Genomic DNA, 17,153 nt, shown 5'->3' with positions numbered 1-17,153 from the left:
CGTCTCCTGAGGGATCGCTGTGTGTGCAGCACAGGCGGGCACTAAAATTGTGGGCATTGCCCCTAAAAGAATCAAACCCCATTATTGGTGGCCAAATATATCTTCAGGCAGTAATGGGCCACCTGTATGTATGTATAAGACTTTGCTTTGGCTGCTTATGAGCCCTTTTCCAGCTGTATATATACAAATATGTTTCCTGACTCACCGGCGCGCAGTAACAAGCCACGCCTACTTTTCTGCTTTAATGCAAACTACGTTCTATAACGTGATGCACCACTTACCAGTGACGGCTAAATGCGCTGAGCTATTCACACCAGTTACTATAACAATTTTAGAAATTTGGAGGTAAAGGAAACCAATTCAATATTACACCAATTTCCATGCATTCTGCACATATTCCCTGCATTGTTCCTCTGCACAATGTTACCAAGTTCCTACAGCTGCGAAATAGGACACATGTCTCCCTGCTGTATTCTGCAGATGATTGCCATCTATTTCTGCAGTAATGTACTACGGCGAGCATCCCGTTATTCCCTGACACTGTATAATGGAGTGCGCACGCTCTGTAGTATGTATTATGTGTTTGCATTTAATCCTCTCATCGCCCTTTCGTTGTGTATTTAATTACTCGGAAATATTGACGCTATAGAACCAGCAACAATATTATTTTTATTTATTTGCATTTACTGTATTAATATTTGATGCAGAACTATATATGTTACCGTGCATATTTGTGTATATACAGGAAACACCGATGTAAAGACACTCATAGGGCGTTGAGATACCAACGGCGACCAATACGGCCATATGGTGGTATTCTATCTACCAGCGCCTGGGACTGTGGACGGGGGATGCAGGAAAGTCACCCCAATAACGCCCGGTGGGGAGAAAGCTGCCTCAGGGGTCAGCCTTGAATGTCCCATAAAAGATTTTTTTTGCCTCAGATCTGGTATACAGTATATATACCACTGGGTGACGGTATGTTGCATTTTTCCGTCCTGATTCTAGTCTGGGGAAGCAGGCAGGTGTGTGGCAGGGTGTAGTATGGTATGCTGGCGGCCGGGCTCCTGGCGACCAGCATACCGGCACCGGGAGCCCGACCGCCGGCATACCGACAGCGTGGCGAGCGTAAATGAGCCCCTTGCGGGCTGGCTGCGCTCGCCATGCTGCGGGCACGGTGGCGCGCTACGCGCGCCACGCTATTTATTCTCCCTCCAGGGGGACCGTGGACCCCCACGAGGGAGAATATTTGTCGGTATGCCGGGTGTCGGGATCCCGGTGCCGGTATACTGTGCGCCGGGATCCTGACATTCTGAAGACCACCCGTGTGGCAGTGCCAGAAAGGACAGTATATGGGCAGGCTTGGCGTGGCCCACAGAGGTACTGGGGAAACCACCGGTGGGCCCTACTGCCTGGGGCCCCACCTCCTGCTCTAAGGATCAGGTTCCAGGCTGCACTTGAATTATACATTATACATATGTTACCTTATACTGGACTATAGTGTATTTTCTACAGTGCATTGCTGTTATTACTCTGGTACATTATCATGCATGCAGCAGCTGAGTTCACTGTATATATTTATGAAGGGGCCCAGACGTTGCTCTCTCTAATGGTTGGTCAAACTAATGAGGTATCAGGCCACACCCCCTCTGCAGACTGGTCACACCCCTAACATGGGCCTCTACCACTGCATTCCCCCGGTGGGCCCTACATGCCCCAGTCCGACACTGTATATGGGTAATACATGTGCAGTCTAGGCTCAGCAATGGCATGCCTCCCAACTGTCCCGATTTTCGCGGGACAGTCCCGTTTTTTGGGGACTGTCCCGCTGTCCCACCCGTGGGCCACAGTGTCCCGCGGTGGGGGGGGGGGGGCAGTTGGGAGGCTCTGTCTCTCGCTGCTCTGCTTAGAAGAGCAGTGGTGAATAGACGCTGTGCGCATGCGCACAGCGTCTATTCAGTGGAGTCAGAGGGAGAGGGAGCATGCCAGCGGCTCACAGAGCGCTGGGCATGCCCCCTCAGTGACGAAAACGGGGCGTGGCTCGCGATCGCGGGTCCTCCCGCGAAGCCACACCCCTTTTCATAGGCCACACCCCCTTTTCGGGAGCGGCTTTGCCGCGCGAGTGTCCCGCTCCACAAGAAAAGAAAGTTGGGAGGTATGCAATGGCATTCTATGATTTGTCCAGACCTGATGCTGAGAATTGCATGCAGAGCGAGGAAAGTGATGCTGTGCGTTGGGTCAGAGTTCCCCCTATAGTACAATGAACCAAAATAATCTTTAGGGCTCCAGCCTTGAGGTGTTGCCAATGCACAAATGAAGTAGCCACAGTATATGTCTACTGTAGGCACCAAGGGGCATATTTACCTCACACTGCATATAAGCTGTGGGCCTGTGTGTTGTGGCATGACAACGTGGTAATGAAGATATTTGCTTGGGGCACTGGGGCAGATTTTCGGACAGAGCTCTGTCCCGGTGATGGGCTAGAAGCATCGCAGTAGCTGCCGCTACCACTTTGTGTGCCAGTACGAGTACTGCGCGGCTCCATCTGGTTACGGTGTGTGAGTATTAGCTGTCTGCGATACCGCTCTCCCAGCACCCTGCATCCTGCATACAGTCACCGGCTGGTGAGCCTGTCAGGACCCCTCTTCACTACCAGCTCCGCTTCATCCCCCCCTTCCTACAGCTGTACCATCACTCATCAATAAACCACACTGCCTGGTTAACCCTTAGTATACCAAGGGGGGTCTTCTGAGGACCCCAGAATGGTATTTTTTGTGATCCTGCCGTATCTATAATAACTATTTTACTCCTGATTTTTCTATGTGTCCGGCATCGGATTACGGTAAATACTGTGTAATTAGTCTAATAAAATGTTCTTTCAAAAAAACGTAAATAATAAAAAACACTAAAACTACGTTACACATGCAGAACGTTTTATATGTGAGAAACACAGGAGAACAACCACTGTGACATGGGGATCTGGTCTGAAGATCGACACTGTGTAGGTCGATAATGTTTAGGTCGACCACTATAGGTCGACAGTCACTAGGTCTACAGGGTTGGAAGGTCTACAGGGTTTCTAGGTCGACATGTGCTAGGTCGACAGGTCAAAAGGTCGATATGAGTTTTTCACATTTTCTTTCTTTTTTTGAACTTTTTCATACTTAACGATCCACGTGGACTACAACTGGAACGGTAATCTGTGCCTGGCGAAGCGAGGCACCGTGTCCGAAACATGGCGAGGTGACACGGTGCACTAATTCAGCTTCCCGGTCACTGTAGGCAGAAAACGACCCCCCCCCCAAAAAAAAAAAACAACAACAACAATGTCGACCTTTTGACCTGTCGACCTAGAAACCCTGTCGACCTTCCAACCCTGTCAACCTAGTGACTGTCGACCTGTAGTGGTTGACCTAGACACTGTCGATTTGATGATCCATATCCGTGACACGTGCAAAGGACTGTATCGATGGCGACACAGGAATAGTGACGTATTGTCACCGTAGTAAGAAGAATATACAGTAACCGATCGGATGTAAAAATGTACACACTGTAATGAAGAAGAATAAATGGCTTTTATTGGATAACTACTCTTGAAATAAATAGAATATTTTATGCTGTCGCACCCTTACTAGAACGTATCCCTTCAGAAACCCAGAAACATCATTTTAGTAATTTACCGCATCAGACAGTTGAGAATTTAGACAAAAAAACGTGGGGTCCCCTGAAGACCCCAGCTTGGTAACGTACGTTGACGAGGTAGGCTTGGTATATTAAGGGTTAAACTACATTACAGTTCTGCTGATATTTACGTTACTCTGCCAAACCACCAGCTGTACTCACATTTCCAATAGTGACGGCGGCAGATATCTGAGATTCCCAGATTTCCCTAAAAACATCTTTGGTAAATGTGCCCCTGTGAGTATGGGTTCTATTTACTAAGCCTTGGATGGAGATAAAGTCGCTGGAGGTAAAGTACCAGCCAATCAGCTCCTAACTGTCAGTTTTCAAACACATGGGGTATATTCAATAAGAGTCTGATCCATTCCGACATGCATTTGTCGGAATGGATCCGACAACCCCTGTTCAAAGAGTGGCCAAATCGGACTGTCGGATTTGGCCGCTGCTGCTGATGCTCACCCCGGCGCCGCTCCTGTCACCCCGGCGCCGCTCCCCTCACCCCAGCGCTGCTCCCCTCACCCCAGCGCTGCTCCTCTCACCATGGAGCGCGAGATTATCAGATCGGCAGGGTGGATGGAGGAGGCGACGACAATGTCAATCCAACTTTTCACAAAGTCGGTTTGACATTGTCGGAAACAGGACCAAAACCTGTCGGATTTGGTCCCCTTTCTGACAGAAGCACGCGGATCTGTGGCTATTCCGACGATCCACGTGCATTCCGACAGCTCTCCGACTTGTCAGAAAAAACGGGGCCGCATTGAATAGGTCGGAACCCCTTCCGACCTAAACCTGTCGGAAACTGCTGTCTTTTCGACAAGACGGCAGTTTCCGACAGGTTTTGAGTACACCCCACAGCCTGTGTCATAGCAGTTAGGAGCCGATTGGCTGGTACTTTGGTGGTCATTCCGAGTTGTTCGCTCGCAAGCTGCTTTTAGCAGCATTGCACACGCTAAGCCGCCGCCTACTGGGAGTGAATCTTAGCTTCTTAAAATTGCGAACGAAAGATTTGCATTATTGCGAAAATACATCTCTGTGCAGTTTCTGAGTAGCTCGAGACTTACTCGTCATCTGCGATCAGTTCAGTGCTTGTCGTTCCTGGTTTGACGTCACAAACACACCCAGCGTTCGCCCAGACACTCCTCCGTTTCTCCAGCCACTCCCGCGTTTTTCCCAGAAACGGTAGCGTTTTTTCACACACACCCATAAAACGGCCAGTTTCCGCCCAGAAACACCCACTTCCTGTCAATCACATTACGATCACCAGAACGAGGAAAAAAACGTGAGTAAAATTCCTAACTGCATAGCAAATTTACTTGGCGCAGTCGCAGTGCGGACATTGCGCATGCGCACTAAGCTGAAAATCGCTGCGATGCGAAGAAATTTACCGAGCGAACAACTCGGAATGACCCCCTTTATCTCCATCGACTTTTTATCCTTCCAAGGCTTAGTAAATAGGCCCCTTAGTCATGGGTATGAAACAGCCGATTGTTATTAGATACTGGAGACAGATCAGTGGATATCTAGCTACCTGGTGCAGAGGATCCAGGCCCTGTAACTCACAGCAGGCCTTTCCTATCTTTTCCTAAGCCGCCTATCAAATGATCAGAATGCGATTAGTTCCTATGTGTTATTGGATGTTACACCAGGGATACCGGTGCTCATCACAGCGCCCGGATGACGCCGAGAGGCAGTATTGGGGAAACACATGACGTAAATAGCATTGTTATGTCTGTGTCTGTCTTCTACTACTACTACTGATAATGATACTTTTGTGTGTTGGTCTGAACGGAAAGCGTTTGCCTTCCTGGCGGTTGGGATGCCGGTGGTCATGTGACCGACGCTGGAGACCGGCGCCAGGACACCGACAGCTGACATCCTGAAGGTAAGTATCTGTGTGAGTATTAGTGTTAGGTCTTAGGGGGACGTGTACTAAGCAGTGATAAAAGTGGAAAAGTTGCCCATGGCAACCAATCAGCATTGACGTAACATTTATAATTTGCATACTATAAAAGTATACAGAGCAGCTAATTGGTTGCCATGGGCTACTTCTCCACTGGCTCACTTCTCCACTTTTATCACTGCTTAGTACATCTCCGCCTCATTCATTATCCATTCATTTCTGCAAAAGTAGCTGAAAATGAACATTTGTAGAAATTAGCTATTGGGGCCATTTATTATAAAGGTAACGCAAGAGATACAGGGGCCTATTTACTAAGCCTGGGACGCAGATAAAGTGGACGGAGATAAAGTACCAGCCAATCAGCTCCTACTGTAACCAGAGCCGGCCTTAGGCATAGGCAAACTAGGCAATTGCCTAGGGCATTTGGTATGCTTAGGGTCACCAGCAGCTTCTGCTGATTAAAATGATATGCGACATGCCTATATTCTGTGTGTGACTGCGGCTGTATCTGCATACAAAATGCTACGTTGCAGTGTAGTCGTGGAAATCACTGTAATGTAGCATTTCATATGCAGATATAGCCGCAGTCACACACATAATATAGGCATGCCGCATATTATTTTAATCAGCAGAAGCTGCTTGTGCATCTTAGCCACATAGTAATGCAAATAAGACGCATTTTTATAAACAAAAGGCGCCTGACATTAGCAGAGCTGCCACTGACTCATGCCAGGCATCTCCTGCAGAATGAGCGGCGGTGCTAGGGGGCACCAGCCAAAATCTTGCCTAGGGCATCATATTGGTTAGGGCCGGCTCTGACTGTAACGGTCATTTTTGAAGCACAGCCTGTGACATGGCAGTTAGGAGCTGATTTTAACTCCATCCAAGGCTTAGTAAATAGACCCCACAGTACCATGGATATCTCTTGCTTACCTATCGGTAGCGATCTGGCTTGCTTGACGGCAAGAACCTTCACTATCTCCAGAGGGCGCTGATTCCTGGACTCCGCTCAGGAGTGGCGGGGTTTTCAGATTCCTCCATCCCAGTTCGGCTCCCTCTGCCTGACCCCAGGCACTAGGTACACACGCATGAACCCTCATTCACACACATGTGCACTGACACTGCCAAGTGAATGTTGAATTGCTGGCCCACCTATGTTACTTGCAGCAGGCCGGACACTTAATTATCGGGGGTCATCCAGCCTCCAATACGGAATAGGCCCCTCAACCCTTACTTAAATGCCTTAATGAAGTAGAACACAGGTTCTCAAACTCGGTCCTCAGGACCCCACACGGTGCATGTTTTGCAGGTCTCCTCACAGAATTGCAAGTGAAATAATTAGCTCCACCTGTGGACCTTTTAAAATGTGTCTGTGAGTAATTAATACACCTGTGCACCTGCTGGGTGACCTGCAAAACATGCACTGTGTGGGGTCCTGGTATCCGTTCACATGGTCGACCATGTTATGGTCGACAGTCATTAGGTCGACCACTATTGGTCGACATTGACATGGTCGACATGGACACATAGTCGACACATGAAAATGGTCGACACATGAAAGGTCGACACGTGAAAAGGTCGACGTGAGTTTTTTTACTTTTTTTTCTTTTGGGGAACTTTTCCATACTTTATGATCCACGTGGACTACGATTGGAACGGTAATCTGTGCCGAGCGAAGCAGTAGCGGAGCGAAGGCACCATGCCCGAAGCATGGCGAGCGAAGCGTGCCATGCGAGGGGACGCGGTGTACTAATTGGGGTTCCCGGTCACTTTACGCAAAAAACGACACCCAAAAAAGTAAAAAAAAAACTCATGTCGACCTTTTCATGTGTCGACCAGTTTCATGTGTCGACCAGTTTCATGTGTCGACCATGTGTCCATGTCGACCATGTCAATGTCGACCAATAGTGGTCGACCTAATGACTGTCGACCATAACATGGTCGACCATTCATACCGGAGCCTGGGGTCCTGAGGACCGAGTTTGAGAACCCCTGAAGTAGAACATGTAATTGCAATGTGTTCAGATGATTCTCGGTTGGAGGATAAGAATGTAAAATAAGAAAATAATTAATATGGAAATGCACTTTAATAATGGGGGTCATTCCGAGTTGATCGCTAGCAGTTTTTAGCAGCCGTGCAAACGCATTGTTGCCGCCCACCGGGGAGTGTATTTTTGCGTTGCAGAAGTGCGAACGCCTGTGCAGCAGAGCGCCTGCAAAAACATTTTGTACAAAACAAGACCAGCCCTGTAGTTACTCTTCGTGTGCGTTGATTCTAACGACGGAGGGACGGCTTTTGATGTCACACACCCGCCCAGCGTTCGCCCAGCCACGCCTGCGTTTTCCCTGGCACGCCTACGTTTTTCCAAACACTCCCTGAGAACGGTCAGTTGACACCCAGAAACACCCCCTTCCTGTCAATCTTCTTGCGTTGTGCCGTGCGACCTAAAGCTTCGCTAGAACCTGTGCAAAACCACAAAGGTCTTTGTACCCGTACGTCGCGCGTGCACTTTGCAGTGCATATAAACATGTGCAGAAATGCCGATTTTTAGCCTGATCGCTGCACTGCGAACAACAGCAGCTAGCGATCAACTCGGAATGACCCCCTATATGCAAATAGTAATCCGCAGTATCCCAGTTATGGGGAGTTATCCTATAAATGGCTGGGCTCGCGGTGATATCACCAGCAGCGCTGTGTTCTGTGTGCACGGAACAAGCCGCACACAGCGACACCAAGGCTCTGCCAGCGAAGCCTCCAGCTCGAGATTTATGTGATACTCCGGGAAGAATGCAGCTCGGAACGTGATGTCCGAATTCACATCCGCCAATTGTTCCCCAGACATCTGTATTCTGGTGCGGACGGAGAGGGCTGGTACCTGGTCACCACCAGCAAATGACTCAATGAGTTATTAATGAGGGTCCTTCCTGCATTCATCGTCACCCATTCATCCACAGGTAATTAAACAGACTAAAAAGAGAGCACATCAATCTGCCCACACCACTGTAAATGTCCCTCTGCCTATAGCGTTATACTTCCACTACCTCTATGGGCTATAGAACAAGACAATTCTGCAAAACATCAGCACTTGCATAACACAGCGTCCGATGGTTACATGCACTTATATCGCTGGGGATTCCTTACGTTGTATATCACACTAGCATATTATACAGCAGTGTACGATCGGAGAACTATGATAAGACAATCAGACCCTGTCACATTGGATGTCACACACCAGTCTCACCTCTCCTCCCCTGGTCACTAGTAACTGGTGAGATCCCGGCTGCTGTGTGTCCTGTCCTGGCTACTGACACAGTGCAGGGAGAACATAGATCTGTACAGAGCACACACCACTCTCACCTCTCCTTCCCTGGTCACTAGTAACTGGTGATATCCCGGCTGCTGTGTGTCCTGTCCTGGCTACTGACACAGTGCAGGGCGAACATAGATCTGTACAGAGCACACACCAGTCTTACCTCTCCTTCCCTGGGCACTAGTAACTGGTGGACACCAGTCTCCCCTCGTCTTCCCTGGTCACTAGTAACTGGTGGACACCAGTCTTACCTCTCCTTCCCAGGTCACTAGTAACTGGTGGACACCAGTCTTACCTCTCCTTCCCTGGTCACTAGTAACTGGTGGACACCAGTCTTACCTCTCCTTCCCTGGGCACTAGTAACTGGTGGACACCAGTCTCACCTCTCCTCCCCTGGGCACTAGTAACTGGTGGACACCAGTCTCACCTCTCCTCCCCTGGGCACTAGTAACTGGTGAACACCAGTCTCACCTCTCCTCCCCTGGTCACTAGTACCTGGTGAACACCAGTCTCACCTCTCCTCCCCTGGTCACTAGTAACTGGTGATATCCCGGCTGCTGTGTGACCTGTCCTGGCTACTGACACAGTGCAGGAGAACATAGATCTGTACAGAGCACACACCAGTCTCACCTCTCCTCCCCTGGGCACTAGTAACTGGTGAATACCAGTCTCACCTCTCCTCCCCTGGGCACTAGTAACTGGTGAACACCAGTCTCACCTCTCCTCCCCTGGGCACTAGTAACTGGTGAATACCAGTCTCACCTCTCCTCCCCTGGGCACTAGTAACTGGTGAACACCAGTCTCACCTCTCCTCCCCTGGGCACTAGTAACTGGTGAACACCAGTCTCACCTCTCCTCCCCTGGTCACTAGTACCTGGTGAACACCAGTCTCACCTCTCCTCCCCTGGTCACTAGTAACTGGTGATATCCCGGCTGCTGTGTGACCTGTCCTGGCTACTGACACAGTGCAGGAGAACATAGATCTGTACAGAGCACACACCAGTCTCACCTCTCCTCCCCTGGGCACTAGTAACTGGTGAATACCAGTCTCACCTCTCCTCCCCTGGGCACTAGTAACTGGTGAACACCAGTCTCACCTCTCCTCCCCTGGGCACTAGTAACTGGTGAACACCAGTCTCACCTCTCCTCCCCTGGTCACTAGTAACTGGTGAATACCAGTCTCACCTCTCCTCCCCTGGGCACTAGTAACTGGTGAACACCAGTCTCACCTCTCCTCCCCTGGGCACTAGTAACTGGTGAACACCAGTCTCACCTCTCCTCCCCTGGGCACTAGTAACTGGTGAACACCAGTCTCACCTCTCCTCCCCTGGGCACTAGTAACTGGTGAATACCAGTCTCACCTCTCCTCCCCTGGGCACTAGTAACTGGTGAACACCAGTCTCACCTCTCCTCCCCTGGGCACTAGTAACTGGTGAACACCAGTCTCACCTCTCCTCCCCTGGTCACTAGTAACTGGTGAACACCAGTCTCACCTCTCCTCCCCTGGTCACTAGTAACTGGTGAACACCAGTCTCACCTCTCCTCCCCTGGTCACTAGTAACTGGTGAACACCAGTCTCACCTCTCCTCCCCTGGGCACTAGTAACTGGTGAACACCAGTCTCACCTCTCCTCCCCTGGTCACTAGTAACTGGTGAACACCAGTCTCACCTCTCCTCCCCTGGTCACTAGTAACTGGTGGACACCAGTCTCACCTCTCCTTCCCTGGTCACTAGTAACTGGTGAGATCCCGGCTGCTGTGTGTCCGTCCTGTCCTGGCTACTGACACAGACATGTTTCCCGGAACCCTTTTACACTAATATAGATGCTGTATGGCTAAGTGACTCCGTACTGGGCCGCGTGGTGCACAATATAACACCTGAATATCAGTCTATGAATAACATAACAATGTAGCAAAGACAATGCTGCGTTAGCAAACGACCAAACCCTGAGCTCTTGCACGTGGACACAGATGCCTGTGTTTTGCAGTTATGCGCGCTGTCAGCCCTCCACGCATCTGTATAGCAGGTAAACAACGGCACGTGCCGGTGATCTATGCACAGATAGCTCTGACTGTGCGTCTTATCCCAGTCACAGAGGTACAGAGGGCAAAATACATGTTTCTCATGGGTGTGTGAAGAGCCCACGGTTTCTCCTGCCTCCGGCTGAGGCAACTCACCAGCTGTTTTGGACCTACAGGTACCGGACTGTCCTGTGGGGCTGCAACAGCCCACCAGACTTTACAAAAACGCATTGGCATAAATGAAAGATAATAATAATTGAAATGGTAGAAATCACAGTAATGTGGATCTTACCTATAATGATGGCACAAGCGCTCACTAGGCCTATTTCTTTCTTTAAAGTCACATTCTCCGTGGCGGTGTCCTGGCCTGGCGTGGCGTTGGGTAGGTGCGGTGTCGGTGCCGTAGGACCGTGCCCCAGGCCGCTGCTGCTGTTGGAGTTTTTGATGGGGTTGTCTCCTGCCATTTCTCCAGCGTCTTGTATTTCCTTCAGCCCAGCTCAGCCGCCTTCTGCTCACTGCGGGCTCTCCTTGGACAGGACCCTGTGTCTTCGCCAGGTATCGCGCTCTCTCTCTCTGCTGCACCTGCAGAGCACACAGTGACACCGGCGCGCACACTCACACACTCACACACACACACAGACTGTCTCACAGAGTACCCCTCACATGCTGCCTTCCACAGCCAGTGTGCACTCTCCACAGTCACGGCCAGGAGGAGTGTCCACACACTGGGCTCTTAAAGACACAGAGCTCGCGTCCATTGCCTCCCCCCCCCCCCCCCCTGCATCACCCCTGCCCCCTTCTCAATACAGAGTTCATTATAATCTTTCAGCAGCAAACGCAAATATTTTCTGCACTTAAGTATTTAACTGCACCACAGGGTTGTTCTTTGAAAATCCTTTGCTAATCTTCCTTATATTGGCCAGCTGTAATTTTTCCAGCGTCATGTGAGCCTTCTGCAGCCGTGACCACAGTAGCACGCTCTATCGTTCTTTATGGTAATGCGGTCGGCAGGTAGTGGTGCCTTTCAGTTGACTGGATCTCCAATCTTATACAGTGTTTGCAATGCATTCACTTTCAAAATTGCAGATACAGAAAATTTCCGTTCGTCACAGGACCTCAATATGCGAGTGGGGCGTATGCCAGGGCCTGATCGGAAGCAGGGGCAATTGCTGATTGTTTGGGGGTCACACCCTGAGCATCCTTAGGGCAGTTGTGGGTGAAGACGCAAATTAGCCAGCCAAGGGGGTCATTCCGACCCGATCGCTCGCTGCAGTTGTTCGCGGCTCAGCGATCGGGTCGGAAATGCGCATGCGCCCGAAGGCCGTCGTTCCCTAGCGATCGCCCCTGCCTGATTGACTGGCAGAGGTGGTCGCTGGCGGGAGGAGGCGGCGCGGCGGCGTTTGGCCGCCGTTTTGGGGGCGCGGTCCGTGGCCAGACCGAGCGAGGGGGGGCGGACCGCATCGGCTGCGTGACGTCACACGCTGCCGCTGCGACCAGGGGCAGTGATGGGTAACAGGCGGACAGACACATGGGGCGGGCGTACCCCCCCCCCCCCCCCCCCAGCATGTCTCGGAATGATCCCCTAAATCATGGCTGAAGGGTAGAATTATCAAACCTTCTAAAGGCCTCTATCAACCAATCAGATTGCAGCTATCATTTACCAAGTGCTCTGTATATATATATATATATATATATATATATTAGGAGCAGATGTACTAAGCTGTGAAGAGAGATAAACTACCAACCAGTCAGCACCTAACTGTCATTTTTCAAACGCAGCGTGTAACATGGCAGTCAGGAGCTGATTGGTTGGTGCTCAATGTCTTTCCTTTTTATCTCTTTCTAAGCTTTGATAAATCTCTCCCAACCTCTTTTTCTTCTCTTGTGTTGTCTGTAGTTCCTACCAGCTGAGAATTGTTTAACCCTGCCCAGTGCTACATATTAACTCTTGGAGATGTTACCGCGTTATTTTACTAGAACACTGCAGAAACGATAAGGAAAACTTTCACATTACGTCCATTTTCTGGGTTTGGTTACTAAAATGTGAAAACGCAACAGGTGAACACCTTAATATTGGGGGTCATTCCGAGTTGATCGCTCGCTAGCTACTTTTAGCAGCCGTGCAAACGCATAGTCGCCGCCCACGGGGGAGTGTATTTTCGCTTTGCAGGAGTGCGAACGCCTGTGCAGCCGAGCGGTACAAAAACATTTTGCGCAGAACAAGACTAGCCCTGTAGTTACTTATTCTGTGCGATGATTGCAGCGACGAAGGTCCAGGAATTGACGTCAGACACCCGCCCTGCAAACGCCTGGACACGCCTGCGTTTTTCCAAACACTCCCAGAAAACGGTCAGTTGACACCCACAAACGCCCTCTTCCTGTCAATCTCCTTGCGATCGGCTGTGCGATTGAAATCGTCGCTAGAAGCAGTGTAAAACAACTATGCTCTTTGTACCCGTACGCCGCCCGTGCACATTGTGCCCCATACACATGCGTAGTTTTGCCATTTTTTTAAATGATCGCTACGCAGCGAACAACGGCAGCTAGCAATCAACTCAGAATGACCCCCGCTATACAGCGAGAGCGTTGTAAATACCAGTGCAGATGACACGTATGGGTTTCATGCTATTGAATGTTTTAATCTACATTTTGTATTTTTGGCGGGTCTATAAGTGGAGGGGTGGACTCGTGACTGACATCAAGCAGCCGTATCCATTGTTTCTCTGTAAGCGTCGGTACAGTAATATGATGACTTGCAAATAGTGTTTAGCAGAGACAGCAAAGGGATGGATAATAAATGACCCGGAAGCCATTGTGTGTGACGTATATAAGGCAGGAGGTGTTTGTTGCGGCTGTACTGTATACACAACATCTTCTAGTCATAGGATTCGGACAGGAAAGCAAACGTCTGATCCTCAGAACAGTTCCTTCATAGAAAAACTTCCATAATGTAAGATGCCAAACTCAGTGCTGCTTATTATATGTAGTTATTAAACATGTATGTATCCACACACCACGGTGCTTCACTTGCTGCCATATAGGGAAAATACTATAGATTAGGCCCATTCATCAATTATCTGGTGTTAGACCCAATAATTACAATTTCTTAAATTGTACACTGCTGGCACGTATTAAAAAAATATAAGTGCATTGAAGGGACTCTGGTGGTCATTCCGAGTTGATCGCTAGCTGCATTCGTTCGCTATGCAGCGATGAGGCAAAAAAACTGCATATGCAGCGCAATGTGCACGCGCGTCGTACTATTACAACGAACAATGTAGTTTCACACAGGGTCTAGCGAAGCTTTTCAGTCGCACTGCTGGCCGCAGAGTGATTGACATGAAGTGGGCGTTTCTGGGTGTCAGCTGACCGTTTTCAGGGAGTGTTTGAAAAAACGCAGGCATGCCAGGAAAAACGCAGGTGTGGCTGGGCGAACGCAGGGCGTGTTTGTGACGTCAAATCAGGAACTGAACAGTCTGAAGTCATCGCAAGCGCTGAGTAGGTCTGGAGCTACTCTGAAACTGCACAAAAAAACTTTGCCGCCACTCTGCGATCCTTTAGTTCGCACTTCTGCTAAGCTAAAATACACTCCCAGTGGGAGGCGGCATAGCGTTTGCACGGCTGCTAAAAATTGCTAGCGAGCGAACAACTCGGAATGACCACCTCTGATAGCATTTCACACTTGTGTCAAAGTACAATGATCGATTTTATTTTGCGGGCCCGACCGCGCTTCCTCTGACCTCACATGAGTGGCATCCATTGAGAAGCAAAGGGTTAACCGTCCCCTCTCCCTGGTTCAGAAACAGCACAATTCTCTCTCTGACCCCCCCAAACCAAAAAATTAAACAAAAAAGAAAACAAAAATCTAAACAAGAAAGCAAACAAAACGTACAGGATGAATGGACGCTATTCTCCGTCCACATTGCCCCTCCCTGATCTGAAGACACTCTTGGAATCAGTACAGTTATTCCTTTGTTTCGTGGTCGTGTGTTCTCGATGACGGATCACTTTCACCAGAGACTACGCTACCTTGATCAAACAGAAGACGGGAAAACAGAAACGTCCTTTCTGGAGACGGAAGAGAATTTGCAGAGAGAGAGAGGGAGTAGTGGATACATGGAGCCGTGTCTCGGTAATGTTGGTGTACTCTCCTTTTTTGTTGTTGTTGTATATAACATTGTGAAAACCGCTCATATCAACTGGAAACGGTAACTACCAATCAGATGTTTAATCCACTGGTTCCACTGGCTCTAGATTCTGATTGGCTGCTAGAGTTTATCGTACTTTTGTACCCAGCATTATTCTGAAGTGATTTCCGGGACATTAGTTACATAATGGGTGTTTTTAGATCACGCTTGCTACGTCTGTATGTAAACGGGTGTTTATGTGCTCCTTACACTAACTAAACGTTCCTGGGCTAGAAATAGGGCTATAGGGGGTCATTCCGAGTTGATAGCTAGCTGAAAATGTTCGCTGCGCTGCGATTAAATAAAAAAAAGGCACTTCAGCGTATGCAACGCAGTGCGCACGCGCGACGTACTTTCACAACGGCCGATGTAGTTTCACACAAGGACTAGCGAAGCTTTTCAGTCGCAATGGCCGCCGCAGAGTGATTGACATGAAGAGGGCGTTTCTGGGTGTCAACTGACCGTTTTCAGGGAGTGCTCGAAAAAAACGCAGGCGTGCCAGGAAAAACGCAGGCGTGGCTGGGCGAACGCAGGGCGTGTTTGTGACGTCAAAACAGGAACTGAATAGTCTGAAGTGATCGCAAGCGCTGAGTAGGTCTGGAGCTACTCTGAAACTGCACAAAATTATTTTGTAGCCGCTCTGCGATCCTTTCGTTCGCACTTCTGCTAAGCTAAAATACACTCACAGTGGGCGGCGGCTTAGCGTTTGCACGGCTGCTAAAAACAGCTAGCGAGTGATCAACTCGGAATGACCCCCATAGGCATGGGAGGGAACGTTAGAGACATACAATTGCTTTTTTTATTGTTCTTATATTTAATTTTTCTATATATCTTATTATTAATAAAAGCAATATCCTGTGCTTCTTGCTAACATTTTAACTTGAGAACTGATGCTGAGGTTTTATTCTACTCTCTGAATGAACAGGGCTGTGCAGTAAATAGAAGGGGGCGCTCCTCGTAACTTACAATGGGGGTCATTCCGAGTTGATCGCACGCTGCCGATTTTCGCAGCGCAGCGTTCAGGTCACTACTGCGCATGCGTATGCACCACAATGCGCACGCGCGTCGTACGGGTACAAACTAGAGATGAGCGCCTGAAATTTTTCGGGTTTTGTGTTTTGGTTTTGGGTTCGGTTCCGCGGCCGTGTTTTGGGTTCGAACGCGTTTTGGCAAAACCTCACCGAATTTTTTTTGTCGGATTCGGGTGTGTTTTGGATTCGGGTGTTTTTTTCCAAAAACACTAAAAAACAGCTTAAATCATAGAATTTGGGGGTCATTTTGATCCCAAAGTATTATTAACCTCAAAAACCATAATTTACACTCATTTTCAGTCTATTCTGAATACCTCACACCTCACAATATTATTTTTAGTCCTAAAATTTGCACCGAGGTCGCTGTGTGAGTAAGATAAGCGACCCTAGTGGCCGACACAAACACCGGGCCCATCTAGGAGTGGCACTGCAGTGTCACGCAGGATGTCCCTTCCAAAAAACCCTCCCCAAACAGCACATGACGCAAAGAAAAAAAGAGGCGCAATGAGGTAGCTGTGTGAGTAAGATTAGCGACCCTAGTGGCCGACACAAACACCGGGCCCATCTAGGAGTGGCACTGCAGTGTCACGCAGGATGGCCCTTCCAAAAAACCCTCCCCAAACAGCACATGACGCAAAGAAAAAAAGAGGCGCAATGAGGTAGCTGTGTGAGTAAGATTAGCGACCCTAGTGGCTGACACAAACACCGGGCCCATCTAGGAGTGGCACTGCAGTGTCACGCAGGATGGCCCTTCCAAAAAACCCTCCCCAAACAGCACATGACGCAAAGAAAAAAAGAGGCGCAATGAGGTAGCTGACTGTGTGAGTAAGATTAGCGACCCTAGTGGCCGACACAAACACCGGGCCCATCTAGGAGTGGCACTGCAGTGTCACGCAGGATGTCCCTTCCAAAAAACCCTCCCCAAACAGCACATGACGCAAAGAAAAAAAGAGGCGCAATGAGGTAGCTGACTGTGTGAGTAAGATTAGCGACCCTAGTGGCCGACACAAACACCGGGCCCA

General features: G+C 49.3%; 1 protein-coding gene across 1 annotated transcript in view; it reads right to left on the bottom strand.

Annotated features, from left to right (window-relative positions):
* Positions 1-11,582, bottom strand: part of SLC7A10 (solute carrier family 7 member 10) — a 139,343-nt gene extending 127,761 nt beyond the window's left edge. Inside the window, exon 1 of the mRNA XM_063945987.1 lies at positions 11,206-11,582. Coding sequence (XP_063802057.1) covers positions 11,206-11,377 — 172 coding nt within the window. The 5' untranslated portion in view covers positions 11,378-11,582. The remainder of the gene's footprint in view (positions 1-11,205) is intronic.
* Positions 11,583-17,153: the final 5,571 nt, after the last annotated feature.

Source organism: Pseudophryne corroboree, chromosome 11 (genome assembly GCF_028390025.1).
Source record: "Pseudophryne corroboree isolate aPseCor3 chromosome 11, aPseCor3.hap2, whole genome shotgun sequence".
Lineage (NCBI taxonomy): Eukaryota > Metazoa > Chordata > Amphibia > Anura > Myobatrachidae > Pseudophryne > Pseudophryne corroboree.
The sequence above is the reverse complement of the archived record's forward strand: the minus strand, read 5'-3'. Positions and strand labels throughout refer to the sequence as shown.